Source organism: Elephas maximus, chromosome X, assembly GCF_024166365.1.
Source record: "Elephas maximus indicus isolate mEleMax1 chromosome X, mEleMax1 primary haplotype, whole genome shotgun sequence".
In the NCBI taxonomy this organism is placed as follows: Eukaryota; Metazoa; Chordata; class Mammalia; order Proboscidea; family Elephantidae; genus Elephas; species Elephas maximus.
This window is the reverse complement of record NC_064846.1, coordinates 115,026,360-115,040,076: the sequence shown is the minus strand read 5'-3', so window position 1 is coordinate 115,040,076 and position 13,717 is coordinate 115,026,360. Positions and strand designations below refer to the sequence as shown.

Below are 13,717 nucleotides of genomic sequence, written 5' to 3'. Positions count from 1 at the left end.
TGTACTCCACTGTGGCTTTATCATTGAGATTGTGCACACATTTTTACTACTGTGTAGGATCCTATTTTGTGACTTTACAAGTTGTACTTCCATTGGACAATAACTGCTTCAATGTTTTGTTATAACCAGGCCTCTTGCTGAAATCAGTTTTAAGTTCTAGTAACTTTTGATTCTCTTGGTTTAGCAAATGACTTGTTATACCTTTTGTTTACTGCTTTATCCAGTTAGAATTGGCCGAACACTGTTAAAAATGGTGGTAATTTGGCACCTTATGTTTCAAGTGTAATATTGGCTGTTGTTTTGAGACTACCTTATCAAAGTCGTTATCTTCAAGGGTTACCAGGAATGCTTATTCAGTGTTAGCAAATACCTTGTATCTATTGACAAGGTTTTTCTCATGACAGAGGTGATATCACACCATACATTTCAGAGGCAAATCATACCTGATCACATTAGATTTTTGTAGTATGCTAATTTAATTTGCTTTCATTTCCTTTAGGATTATTCCATCTGTACTCCTCCCCCACCCAGCACCCCTTTCAATTTATCTGCCACAGCTTTACCCTATTTTGATTTTTCCAACAATCAGTTCTCAAGTTTATTGATCAATTCTACCGCATTTATTCTTTTCCTTTTAAATCCCTGTTTGGATTCCCAGCCTCATGTCATGTTACCATACCACCCTTTGCTCCTGCCCCACCTCATCAAATGAACTCCTGCTGCCTTGGCCTAGATTCGTCCTCCCTCACCTCCTTAATCTTAACTCTTGTACAGGCTTAGGATTCAACCCAAGAGCCACTGCAATGGAAAACCTTTGCTGACCCTCCCGACTAGGTCAGGTACTTCTGCTTTTTGCACCCAGAGATCCCTTTTTACATATGCCAAAGGACTTATCAGTCTCCTTCCATTGGCTAGATGCTTAATAGCAGGAACAGAGTTGATTGATTTTTGTCTTCTCAGTGGTCAGAGCAGGGAAAAAAAGGGAAAAATATCTAGCAGCCATTTGCATCAGGACCAAGTGATCAGGTTAAGGACACACTTCTGCTTTCCTAGACCCACACTTTGGTGGTCTTGGTCAATTGGAAGACCAAGAGGTGGGATTTCAGAAAAATAAGAAAAATCAGATAAAGCAAGCACTATTTTGGTTATTTTGCTAACTAAACTTTTATTAAATTGCTCCTTTTTCTTTAACAGCTGGAACCATCCATTTTAAGTGTTGGATGGAGTAAAAACCACAAGCCTACTAGATGATCTGCAAACAGACTGGCAGACAGGCAAGCAGATTACAAGAGAGAAAACAAAAAGGATGGGAAGACTTTTCTAGGGAGCTATTTACTCATTAACATTTATTAGAAAGGAACTAAAATATTAAGAAACTGAGGCCCAGATTTAAGACTATCATAAAGCCTCACAAAATAAAACCCTTGGTTGAGTGAGTTCTCTGGGTACAACCTGCTGCTTTTGCTACTCTTGAGCAAGGTAATGCTTTGTCCTTTGCTGCTATTTCCAACACCAAGTGCAGATTCCATTTTAAAAAAGAATTCCCCCACAATTCCTGGTGGCTGCTCCTCTCTCCTGATTGTGGGGAAACCAGCTTTGAATGAGGAAGATGCACCAGCGGTGTTGGTCGCAGGTAGGTAAGTGGGTAGGGAAAAGATGGTTTTCTGGAGGATATATTTATTTAGATCTTTTCTATGGATGTCTAGTCTACTATGTTTAAGAGTTGGTTTCTTTAAAGCTTGAAAAAACTCCATTGTGAAGAGTGAGTTATGAAGAGTGCTCTTTATTTGAAACCTCCACAACACAGACGCCAATCTTGTCTCGCATTGAATCATTAGCTGTGCACATCAACACATTCCAAGCACAAATTAAGAAATGCAAACAGAACAAAAAAATATATATATATATAATTTTTCCCCTATCCAAAGGTTTCAAGTCTCAATGCAGCAAATCCTTCTGAACACAGAATCTGAGGAGCACACTGTTTGAACAGTTGGGACAAATAGGTCCCTGAAAAGGCTATTGCCTTTTTTTTAACACATGGGGTAGAGATCATGGACGGCATGGCAAGGTCAGAGGAAGTGAAGGAAGGGGAGAGAGGGAGAGAGAATGAGCAGGAGAGGGGAACAGGTATGTGATAGGGAAGATGGGGCAGCCGGGACACACATAGTGAGTTGGTGGATTTCATTTATTGGTTTCTGACATTTTCTTTCTGTTTCTTTTTTGTTTTTATTTTCCCCCTCCCTAGGTCCAACAATGGTAGAAAAACCCCAGAGGTGGGTGGGGCCTTACTAGGCAAGCCCAAAGCCTTCAGAGCATTCCTGGATGGCCAACAGTAGCATGTGGCGGAGCTTCTCAAAGCTCTCATACGCAGGCAGGTCCAGCTGATTAAAACTATGGGAAAAAAGATCAGATTATGACAAGAGATAGTAATCAAATCCCTGTGTTCCCATGATGCCCAGTGACCTCTCCTCCCTGAGGGAACCTACTCCTCACTTTTGGCTGACTCCCAATCCTGTCCTAGCCCAGTATGCCCTCCTCTAATCTGGCCCCAATACTGGCCATCAGTCACTTCTCTACAATACAACTGCTCCTTAACACTATGGCTTCTTCTCACCCACAGGCTAAAGTGCAAGCTGTCAGAAGGTATTCAGGGTCACTGGTGGTATGACCTCTGCCAAGTTCTTTAGCTTTCCGTTCCTTGCAACCTCTCCTTGTTTTGGCTATGTGGAACGCTTTAATTTCTGTGCTCTCTTGTGCTGTTACTCACTTGCAATGTCTCCGCAGCCCCCACTGTGTATCTAGCCTATCTTCCCAGTCTCAAGTATCATCTTCTCCATAAAAAACCATTTGCTACGGTGTTAATTCTGACTCATGGCAACCACATGTTGTCAGAAGAGAACTGTGTTCCATTGGGTCTTCAATGGCTGACTTTTCAGAAGTAGATCACCAGGCTTTTCTTCTGGGTGGACTCGAATCTCTAATCTTTTGGTTAGCAGCTGAGCATGCTAATTGTTTGCACCACCCAGGGGCTCATAACCAGCTGTCATCAAGTCAATTGACTCATGGTGACCCCATGTGTGTCAGAGTAGAACTGTGTCCTCCACAGGGTTTTCAATGGCTAGTTTTTTGGAAGCAGATTGCTAGGCCTTTCTTCTGAGGTGCCTCTTGGTGGACTTGAACCTCTAACCTTTCAGTTAGTAGCTGAGTGTGTTAACTGTACCACCCAGGGACTCCACCTTCTCCACAAAACTACCAAATTGGTGAGCTACCCAAGATTCAGCTACGGGCCAGATTTGTGTTTCCAACCTTGGGTCAAATACACAAGCTAATTCTCAATGCTGAAAAGCAGAACCACCCCTTCCTCTTACCACGTGTGAGCTGAAGGCAGGCGATCTGTGGACCTGTCATCTCGATGGATCTGGAACTTCTGAATGCCATTCATGCCTTCAAGGGCAGCAAAGCCTTGCAGGGGCACCTTAGAAGTGCCCGTGACAAACTGGAGAAACTTGGCACGGTCAGCTTGGTCAAAAGAGCGCAATGCTCTCCAGAACCACTGGATCTGCAGGAAGGGACACAAGAAGCCAGTGTTAGGTAGACAGCTCCTAGAAGAAGGGGGATAGAATTTGGGAAATAGGACTGGACTTGGATTCTTAGGCAAGTCCCTTCCAAGGTATGGGCTTCAGTTACTTCATTCATAAGATGGGGAAGAACACCACCTGAAAATATGCTCCAGAAGAATGAAGAGGTATGTACGTCATCCACAACCTTTTTGCCCTAAGAGTACTGATTTATTTGGGGTCATACAAATTAGCACTGCTTAGGGTAAGAAGACCATACAGGGAGGGATGCCAGCAGCAGCTCACCTGAATAGAGTTGGACTGGTACTTATGGTATTCAGTGTTAGATTTCAGATCATCAATGTCAATTGTAGGCAGTCCTGATATGAGCAGCTCTAACTCCTGCTCAGTGAAGATGGAAATGAGGCGCTTTGGAATGATCTCATAGAAGCCTTCTAAGAAAGCCGCCAGCTGTTTACGGATGGCTCCTGGGGAGAGAACCAAAGAGCCACATGGCTTCTGAACTCACACAACTGTTAGAAGTCAGAGATTTCCCAATCTGGCTCTTGATGCTACTAGGATACTGACTGATCTGCCTGCCTCTCACCCACCACCCTGTTTCAAGGCCCCTTTATTTGAGTAGATGAAGTCAAATCTTTTTGGTCAGGTTTTTGGATTCCTTTTGTCCAAGGCCATTTGTGACTGTGCCATAGGAGAAGAGAACAAAAAAAATTTGTGAAACAAGTGAGGCCTGACCTCTTTCCATATTAAGCAATGAAGGGCCTAAGTGACATTTCCCTTACCTGTCATTCTCATCTGGCACACCAGGTGTACATATTCCTTCTTATTCTCTTCAGTTACCAAGATATTGGCCCCATTGGGTTTGAGGTCACGAACTTCACAGACTCCAAACTCTTGGACCTAGAATACCCCCAAACACCAATCATATATACCATGCTTGGCCTAGGACAGGACTAACATAGATAACCTGGAAACACACTCTAAACGTCTTGCTATGTCCTAGGCAGAGAGGCGAGGCAAATCCCTAAGAAACAGTGACTTTTCTCATTAGCTTACAGCTCCCCTAATAAGGAAAGGCTAAGAGTAGAAATGAGATAAATTACTCTTTGGAAACCCTGGTGGCTATGGCTGCTAACCAAAAGGCTGGCAGTTCAAATTCACCAGGCGCTCCTTGGAAAACCATACAGGGCAGTTCTACTCTGTCCTATAGGGTCGCTATGAGTCAGAATCGACTTGACGGCAGTGGATTTGTTTTTTTTTGGGGGGGGGCGCGGGGAAGTACAACCAGAATGCTCCTTAGACGCAAGGATGGTGAGACTATGTCTCACATGCTTTGGACATGTTGTGAGGAGGGAGCAGTCCCTGGAGAAGGACATCATGCTTGGTAAAGTAGAGGGTCAACGAGAAAGAGCAAGACCCCAAATGAGATAGATTGACACAGTGGCTGCAACAATGGGCTTAAGCATAACAATGATTGTGAGGGTGGCGCAGGACCAGGCAGTGTTTCCTTCTGGTGTATATAGGGTTGCTATAAGCCAGAACCAACGCGATGGGACCTAACAACAACTTTTCGGCTCTAAGGTGGAAAGTAGGGAAACTGTCAAAGGTAAAAGGGCAAAGAGCACATGTATACACAATTTTTATGGAAAACAATCTGGGGGAAGAGTAACCTTTAAAATAATGTTTTTCATTTATACCTATTTGTATAATTTTTCTACAAAGAACTGCCTTCTGCAATGAAGAATTATGCAATGGAGAGGTTTTTTTAATAATAGGGAAACTAGGAAACAACTTGGATTATTTTATAAATTCTGGCTTTTCTGTTTGTGATGTCTTATACAAATACCCACTGCCCTCCACTTGATAGGGAATGGGACACAAGACTTTAAGAATTCAAGATGCTTACTTAGAATTACAATGGGTTATCCAATGCCAATTCTAAGGTGAGTTGGGAAGGGGTCTCTCAGACTGGCTGGGATGTGCTGTTGCCAGAATTTTCTGACCTACCTCAGTGCTGAAAGTGAGGTCGTAGCCTAGGGTTGAGACATCGTTTTCCAGCAGATAAACCAGGCCCTGGTAGAAGTGGTAATCCTCACTCTCCATATCTGTGTATCTAGAAAAACCCCACAAGGGTCAAAGGGTGGGAGGTTGGGGAGGTGGGGCAGCACAGGGATGTGACACAAGAAAGACTGGGTCTCCAGGGTTGAGGACAGTCCCAGGACTGTGCCACATCCTTACCTGACAGACTTGCCCAGGATGTGTTTGTAGAAGGACCGAGTAAAGTAGCACTCCAGGAGGCGGTTGTCATACACAGCTTTGGCCACGATGCGCCCAACAAACTTGAAGTAGCTGAGGTGGTTGGGGTTGCAGTGGGAAGACGGATTGATGGTGTAGGTGACCCGATCTCCGGGTGAGGTACGGAACAAGGCATACATAGGGTTAAACATCTCTCGAGAGATGATCATGTACCACTCCCGCAAGAGCCCTCCAGCATCTTGCCCTTCTTCTCCTTCGAACACTATATACCTGCAGAAGAGAGCAGAAACAGAAGAGAGCTGTGAAGAAAGCCCCAGGACAAATCCATTAATTTACTCAGCATTACTTGAATGAGTGAGCAAGTGAGTGTGAAGCAGTCTTTCAGGAGTGCAGTGTCAGATGACAGAGGTGAACAAAGAGTGCTATGAGAGCCCAGAGAAGGCGTGGGGGTCTGGGATGGGAAAAAAAAGCACCACTGACAGAAGAAATGTCCTTAAGTATCAGTAAAGGTATAAGATGCCTAAATGAGGCCTGATGTAGGGCAAGCAGGGAGAAGAGGAGGAGTCAGATGGTGGTAAAGAAAGCTGAGCCCAAAGTCCAATTCCTATAAGGTATTTGGTGGGGTGGTGGTGGTGGAGCATGGCATAGTCTGTCTAGAAAGACTCTGACTTCCTGTGTGATTAGATGGATGGTGAGCCCATACCACGGGGTGGGGGCAGAGAATCATCAAGTCCTCAAGTTCAGGAACATCAAGCTACTTCAATAGCTCTATCATCTCATCAGCTCCCATGACATTTGGTATTTCAAACTACCAATCTCCTCTAGGTGCCTTCAGAATTACCAATGAGCAATCACCAATTTGGTGGGAGGCATTCACGGAAGCATGGTCTCCCCCAACCCAAGGTACCATTTGCTCAGCAGCCCTCCAGGTGACAAAGGGAGAAAGTGTTCACTGTGAATCCATCAGATGTGCCTTTTTAAACAATGACGACTCTCCTGTTGGTCTGAGAACTTTTGGGTAGCTCAGCCAAAGGGCCGGCCAACACATAAGTCTTAGAAGATTGGGAGAAGGGTGGGAGACTGCTCAGTGGGAGTCTCTAAGCCATACTCCTACTGGAAATTCCTGTTGGAGAAGACAGCACCTCCCTAAGTTCTCTGGCACATCTGAGACCTGAGTAAGCCATTTCTACCCGGCAGGAAGGGCCCCCCATGCCCCATCCTGTCTGTTTTCTGCTCCAGGCTCTTACAATCGATTCTTCATTTCTTCAGGGGATTTGCGGTGCAGCTCACGATAGGAATCTTCAAACACATGGTCACGACGGACATGCACAGCCATATCTTCTTTCCGGAGCCCCTCATCCAAACGCTCCAGCTCTTGGCGGAAATATCTTGGGAGGTAGGAAAGGAAAGAAAATAGGATTGGGGGTGGCAGAGCAAACTTCCGTTTGCCTTCCATCCTCCAAACACTTTGATCCCTGCTTCCCCACCCTCTTTGGGAAATGCCCAGGAGTTGGGAGAGTTAGGTCATTCACTGCCAACTCATTTTTTCCCATCTCCACTGAAGAAGGGCCCATGAAGTTTGCGGCATGTGATTTCTGCAACAAGCATGCAAGTACAGGAAGAAGAGGAGTTGGGGTGACAGGAGTGTTATTAAGGTCCCCCCAGAGCCCCTCTCTAAGTGTACTATGGCCATCTGCACTCCCTTCATTACCCCAAAGGATGGAACTGGACTTTAGAAATGATGTGGTTAAACAAATGTTCTCATCTCCCTGGTGAAGAATAGAAAATGGGGCAGAGAAGGTCCGGGCGTATCTAGGTAGTCTGACGGTCAGTGGCACAGCTGAGTCTCTTCCCATTCTTAAGTAACACCACCAAGGGTAATTTCTTTCCTTGAAAACACTGCCCCATGAGCAAATGTGGCTCCTTTCTGGGGAGTTCCTGTCCTCTACCCCCACCAACCTTGGGATCCCTGCTTCCCTTGCCCCACAACATCCAGGGCACATACTTGCGTTTGACATCAAAATCAAGGACACGAATGTAGTCTACCAGGACAGCAAAAGGCCCATCAGCAAGGTGGGTGGTGGACTGCCGTAGGATCTGATTTAACACAGTGCGATGAGTCTCTGAGGGGACAAATGACAGCAGGAATGAGCACACTTATGGGTCCCAGAAGGCTCTAGACAGCCAGCCAACCACCCAGCAACTCTCTCTTCTTTCTTGTTTCAGGGGCCTGAAAAGGAACTAGTCAAAGCCAGGGACCAGTCTTGAGGTGTGAACACAAATCTAATAATTTCTACCCCTTCCTGGTTTGTCATTACCTCAAAACAAAGCTCAAGCCCCTTAAAGTAGCACACAAGGGCTTCCAGACCTGGCCCCTACTGACCCCACTAGCCTCACTTTCTACCCTCCCCACCCCACTGCTGAATCAGCTAAGGATAAACCATACAAAACAACCCTGTACAAATGAAGCCTTCTGTATTTTGAGTTCCCTTTACCTGCAAAGCGAAGGAATTTCTGTGTGTCAGGGGGCAGACTTGAGGAGATATGCATAGATGATGGCTCCCGGGAGAAGAATGGGTCAAGGGAGGAAGGAGTGGCTGGGGTTAAGGGGGCAGGAGAGAGTGGAGGAGGCTCGTCCTTGATGTGTGCCAGCTGGCTCTCACGGGTGTCTCGGACAGGAGGCTTGCTCTCCCGCTCTGTAGCATGGACCAGAAAGAAGGCCTCAACGGCAGGCTGTAGCACTAGGAGTAGGAATGACAGGGAAGTGACTTATTTTATTTTACAAACCGCTCCTCTTTCATCAACAAATTACAAAAATACATAAAGGATGTGGAAATAATGAAAACTGGCAGGAGAAATAGTAAATTAAAACCACAGAGAAAGTTGGAGCTTCCTTGCAGCTAAAGGAAAATGGGATAGGCAACCAGTTATATAAAGATTCCCCTTCTCTAAAAAAAAAAAGAAGCCAGTTACTAAAAGAGAAGACAACATATTCTCAACAACAAAAGAAATTATAAAAAAAACTCCAAAAAACCCACAGGACTATAGAACACAGAGAGTAAACTCTAATGTAAACTAGGGACTTTAGTCAAAAATAATGTTTCAATATTGGTTGATCAGTTGTTACAAATGTACCAAATATTTGCAAGATGTTAAAAACAGGAGAAAATGTACAAGGGGAAGAGTGAGTATATGGGAACTCTGTACTTTCTGCACAATTTTTCTATAAACCTAAAACTGCTCTAAAAAATTAAAGTCTATTAAAAAACGAGGCAAATCTTTTTTCTGAAACTAAATTCAGGAAAAAAAATTCTCTCTTGAATTTTTATTTTACACACACACTCACACACACACTCTCTCTCTCTCTCTAATTGGTATATTCTCATTGCTGGCAGAAAGGGCCCCAGAGCAGACCACTGGGTTGAAACCTCCTAGGCTCTCAGACCACAACTCACCTAGCACTGCATGCTGGTCATGGGATTCCTCCAGTTCCTTTAAACACTCCCCCAGCATATCCCACAGCTCATCTAGGCTCAGCTGCTCACTGAGCAGGGGTAACTCTGGTGGTCTCTCCTCCTTCTCCTTTTCTCCCTGTGGGGTTCCATCAGAGCCTATAGTGCATACAGAAGACAGAATCAGAAAAGTCTTAGAGATTTCTCCTCCACTTAGATTCTTCTCAGATCAGAGGACAAATGCACAAGACCACTAGACAGATCAAGTGGTCCACTGGCCATAGAGTTAACACTCACTGAGCAACATCTGAAAAGCAAAATGTAGTCCAACGCCGGATGACATTTAAATTAAAAAACAAAAACCAAATTAAAAATTCAGTTCTTCAGTTGCACTAGCAACATTTCAAGTGCTCAAGAGCCAAATATAAAGTTCTGCCTCATCAGCTCCCAGAGAACCTGTGGACTACCCTCAGGGCAATGCAACAATGGTGAAACTTTGGATGGTTACCTTCCAGTTTACCAGGTATGTGACAGGATGTCAACCTCGTTGAATCTTGACAGCTGCCCTCAGAAGCAGGCTACCTTCTCCTTATTTTTTTTTTTTTGCCAAGGACAGGGATAGGACATAAACCTAGATCTTTGACTCTCAGTCTGGTGTCTTTTGAATTAGTCATCTTGTCCTATGGTGCAACGGATGGACCTCCATGGCTTGTACCTTTCTCAGTAACCATCAGGGGCTTATTCTAAATTCTGGTCAGTAGCCAGTAGCAAGACTCAACCTTATCTTCTGGGTTGAAGAACCAAATGCTTTCTTACCAACCCCTTCATCCCTCTCCCTCTCTACACCTGCCCAGGCTTACTTCTGATCTTTGCTCTTTAACATCTACCCAAATTCTGACTATTTGTCAAAGCTCTGACAACCCTAGGTTTGAATACTGGCTCTGGCACTTGCAGGCCATGTGACCTTGGGCAAAAGAACATAGGGATAACCTTTGGTCTCTCCCAAAGTCTGATAAATACTGAGTAAAATATAGCATTTCAAAAATGGCTGTGCTGTATTAAAAGGTATTTAATACATTGTATTAAAAGGGTGCCAAAAACTATTTTGTATGCAATCAACTTTGAGAAATGTTGCTAGTAACAGGTAACACTCACTGTTTGCCAGGTACTGCTCCTAAGTGCTATACATGTATTAACTTGTTAATGCTAACTATGAACATCCCTGTTTCAAATAAGGAAACTAAAGCAAAAGGAGGTTTGCCTCAGGTGCCAGAGCTAGTAAATAGGGGAGCCAAGACTCAAATGCTTGTTGTCTCCATTTCATAGCGTATCATATCATACCATATCATATCATAGCTTCTTTTCTACAGGAAGTGCGACATGTGCTACAAATCTCCAACAAGGATGAAGTCGTGGTGGTTAGTGATCTTAGTTGTTACCAAAACCAAACCAAACCAAATCAGCTGTCATTGAGTTGGCTCTGACTCATGGAGACCCCATGTGTTTCAGAGTAGAACTGCGCTTCATAGGGTTTTCAAAAGCTGTGATCTTTTGGAGGTAGATCACCAGGCCTTTCTTCTAAGTTGGCTGGTAAACAACCATTTATAGAAACTGCTGTTCACTGGAACAAACTGGAAAACACTCAGCGTACGTGTATTAAGAGCAAGGGATCTGGGAGACATTCCACAAAGACTGGTTCGCCCTTTAGCTAGGCTGTAAACAGGGAGTACTGACCAATGGATTGAGTATCTTGAGCACTAGGAGATGGCTGGTCCACATCCATGGGTGACTCCTCCCTCCGAACAGATGCCTCTGACTGGCTAGACTCCGACTGGATAAAAGGAAGACAAAGTTACACAAAGGCTACAACTCTGCTTTCCTCAGGGACAGGCTAGTGTTTGGCCTTCCTACTTCTCACACGTCACTGGCTTGGAAAGAAGCTTCTCCTATCTGGTCATGAAACTCTGTAGCTCTCCAGGATGAAAGAAAGGCTTCCCCATTTCCATGGCTGTCCTCCACTCTTGAATTTACAAGCCTTTTTAAAGAGCTCCCTGGATCCCTGCACTGTCTACCCTCTATACCAGACCTGTGTCCAGGCAGACATCAGCCTCCTGGGCTACAGGCTTCAAGTCCTCTTCTGAGGACAGGTTACATACATATAACTCAGATGAGCAGAAGGTTTGCTCTTTGTTTCTGTTTGTTCACAAAAGGGGAAATAAAAGGGGAGTTAGTGCAACTGTTGATGGGTGGGATTATTTAAAAAAAGCCAATTTCTGTCTCATCAGGTGATGGGAAAGAAACTGGAAAGAAAAATAAAATTCATATTCCAGAATAAAAGCTATTTTTTTTTTTACCCCCTAGAGTCACTGCGCCCAAATTCCAGGTTATTCCTAGCATGCCGAATGAAACCACACTGTGTAATAGTAATTGTCCACAAAGAAAAACCAGGCCTCAGGTATCATCTTTATTTCTTGGATCTTGGGACCCTAACTTTCATGTGGCAAGGATGGGAAGACAGTAAGATAGTACTACAGTACACATACATGATACCCCAGCTTTTTATTGTAGACGCTCCATGCTGGGATCCCAACACTAAGCTGGTTACATAAGTATCTAAAGGTTTCCTCCTAAAAGTTCCTGAGTGCCTAGGTGCCAAGGGATTACGGAGAACAGAGGCAGAGGCCAAAGTGGAGGAACCAGCCATAGACAGAAATGGCTGTGAGGGTCGTGTACCAAGCTTGGACACTTTCAAGGGCAGGGTCGCTGAGATGTCTCTGATGTACCTGCATTGTTCTATGAGACTGAAAAATCTTCAACGCACATCCCCTTAGAGCCCAGACACTTAGCATTAGGCAGTTTGCAAAAGCGCCACTGTTGACTGGATAGCTAGGGTGGGTTATGACAGCCAAGCTTTAAACCAAACCAAACCGGCTAACAGTAAAAAACAAAAACAAAACACCAACAGAAAGAAACTCTCTTGTCCAGAAGCATTCATATACTAAACTTAATGCAAAAGCATACAAGGTAAGGGCAGTGAAACCCCACTGATGACGTGGTGGGGTAGGAGGGGAGAGACAAATGAATGAGGGGCCACAGGCATCATGCTAACCGTTGCTGCTTGTTGCTGTCTCCGCGCCCTTTGACCCTCACGTACCATTTGTATAATGGCATCAGCCTCAGCCTCCAGCTGCCGAACAGCTGCCTGGATGCTGCTAGCTGAGCCTAGACCGGATGAACCTGGGAGAAAGAAAAAAGGCAAGATGTAAAATGTAGGACGATGGAATGCCCAATATTCTCTCCTACCATCCCTTGGGCCACCACAGGACACCTTGCTGAGGTCTTTGAGCTCTAGTTCAAGCAGCTTCAGAGTGCTCATCATTAGGCTCTAAGATCTAATGTTATGAATAACGGCAGGGGACACGTAAGATAATTCTGTGGCACAGGAAGGAAGAGGTAGGGAAAATGATTTGGCAAGGCCAAGGCTGAAGCAACATGGCTGCAGTGTTTTTAGTCAAGAGTGATCAAGAAAGCAGAGAGGCATTATGACCAGTGAGTTAAGTCTTGTTCAGCAAAAGGCCTGTCCCCAACTCCGCTGCCAGATTTCAGCTTTCCCTTAATTCCCACTTGCCCTAATGAATTTCTTATGCAGATGGCTTGCATGAGATACAGAATACAGTCATCAATATTTTAAGAAAGGATCATTGTTTTCCTTTTGGAAAGATTAAACAGGAAGGAGACATGACAGTAAGTCAGTCCTGGGGCTCTTGGTTCTCAGCCACCTCCCCTGCCCCTCAACTGGACACTCTAGTTCCATACCTAGCCTGCCTGTCTGCTTGGCTTTCTTGTTAGCTCGGCGTGTGTCGTCCCGGAGCTGAATGATGACCTGCAGTACCCTCAAGAAGAACTTCTGGGTAGATGTCTTGGATGTCAACATGGACATAGAAGGCAGCTGGAGCTCTCGGCCACCCAGGGGACGCTTCTGAGATGCCACAATTACCACATTCTCAGCCATATCAAACCTGGATAGTGTAGAGGTGGCTTTGGTATACTGACAGCGTCAAAACATAAATACCCAGAAAAAGGAGGGATTTCTGATGTCAGCCAGAGAGGTAAAGAACCTCAGGAAAAAAAAAAAAAGATCAAACATATGATGTAGGACAGGAAAATACACCCAGAGGAAGAAAAAAAAAAAAAAAAAAACCAGGAAATCAGCAAGAGCCACCTTTTAGGATGTCCCAGATTCTAGTCCCCCAACCAAAACGGTGGCTACCACCCACCTGCTCTGCATTTTGCCTTTCAGCTTGGTGGTCTGTGGCTGCTCCTCAGGGAGGCCATCAGGAGACAGGGTCTCACACTGGGCTCGCCGCTGCTGTTCCAGGTTGTATTCCCGTAGCTCAGCCAGAAGAGTACCTGGGGCAGGCAGAGGAG

The 13,717-nt window shown here is 44.9% G+C and overlaps 1 protein-coding gene across 16 annotated transcripts in view; it reads right to left on the bottom strand.

Moving 5' to 3' along the window:
* Positions 1–1,758: 1,758 nt before the first annotated feature.
* Positions 1,759–13,717, bottom strand: part of HUWE1 (HECT, UBA and WWE domain containing E3 ubiquitin protein ligase 1) — a 216,904-nt gene continuing 204,945 nt past the window's right edge. For 14 of the 16 annotated variants that reach the window (XM_049872559.1, XM_049872562.1, XM_049872557.1 and 11 more), the window contains 14 exons: positions 13,567–13,699; positions 13,106–13,308; positions 12,399–12,526; positions 11,024–11,120; positions 9,293–9,448; positions 8,333–8,578; positions 7,843–7,960; positions 7,085–7,225; positions 5,820–6,107; positions 5,589–5,694; positions 4,364–4,481; positions 3,867–4,048; positions 3,372–3,562; positions 1,760–2,394 (listed from right to left, as the gene is read on the bottom strand). In XM_049872559.1, the coding sequence (XP_049728516.1) occupies positions 2,292–2,394; positions 3,372–3,562; positions 3,867–4,048; positions 4,364–4,481; positions 5,589–5,694; positions 5,820–6,107; positions 7,085–7,225; positions 7,843–7,960; positions 8,333–8,578; positions 9,293–9,448; positions 11,024–11,120; positions 12,399–12,526; positions 13,106–13,308; positions 13,567–13,699 (2,210 nt within the window). In that variant the 3' untranslated portion in view covers positions 1,760–2,291. Of the gene's footprint in view, positions 2,395–3,371; positions 3,563–3,866; positions 4,049–4,363; positions 4,482–5,588; positions 5,695–5,819; positions 6,108–7,084; positions 7,226–7,842; positions 7,961–8,332; positions 8,579–9,292; positions 9,449–11,023; positions 11,121–12,398; positions 12,527–13,105; positions 13,309–13,566; positions 13,700–13,717 lie in introns of all 16 variants that reach the window. The other 2 variants (XM_049872569.1, XM_049872568.1) reach the window with 2 other exon arrangements.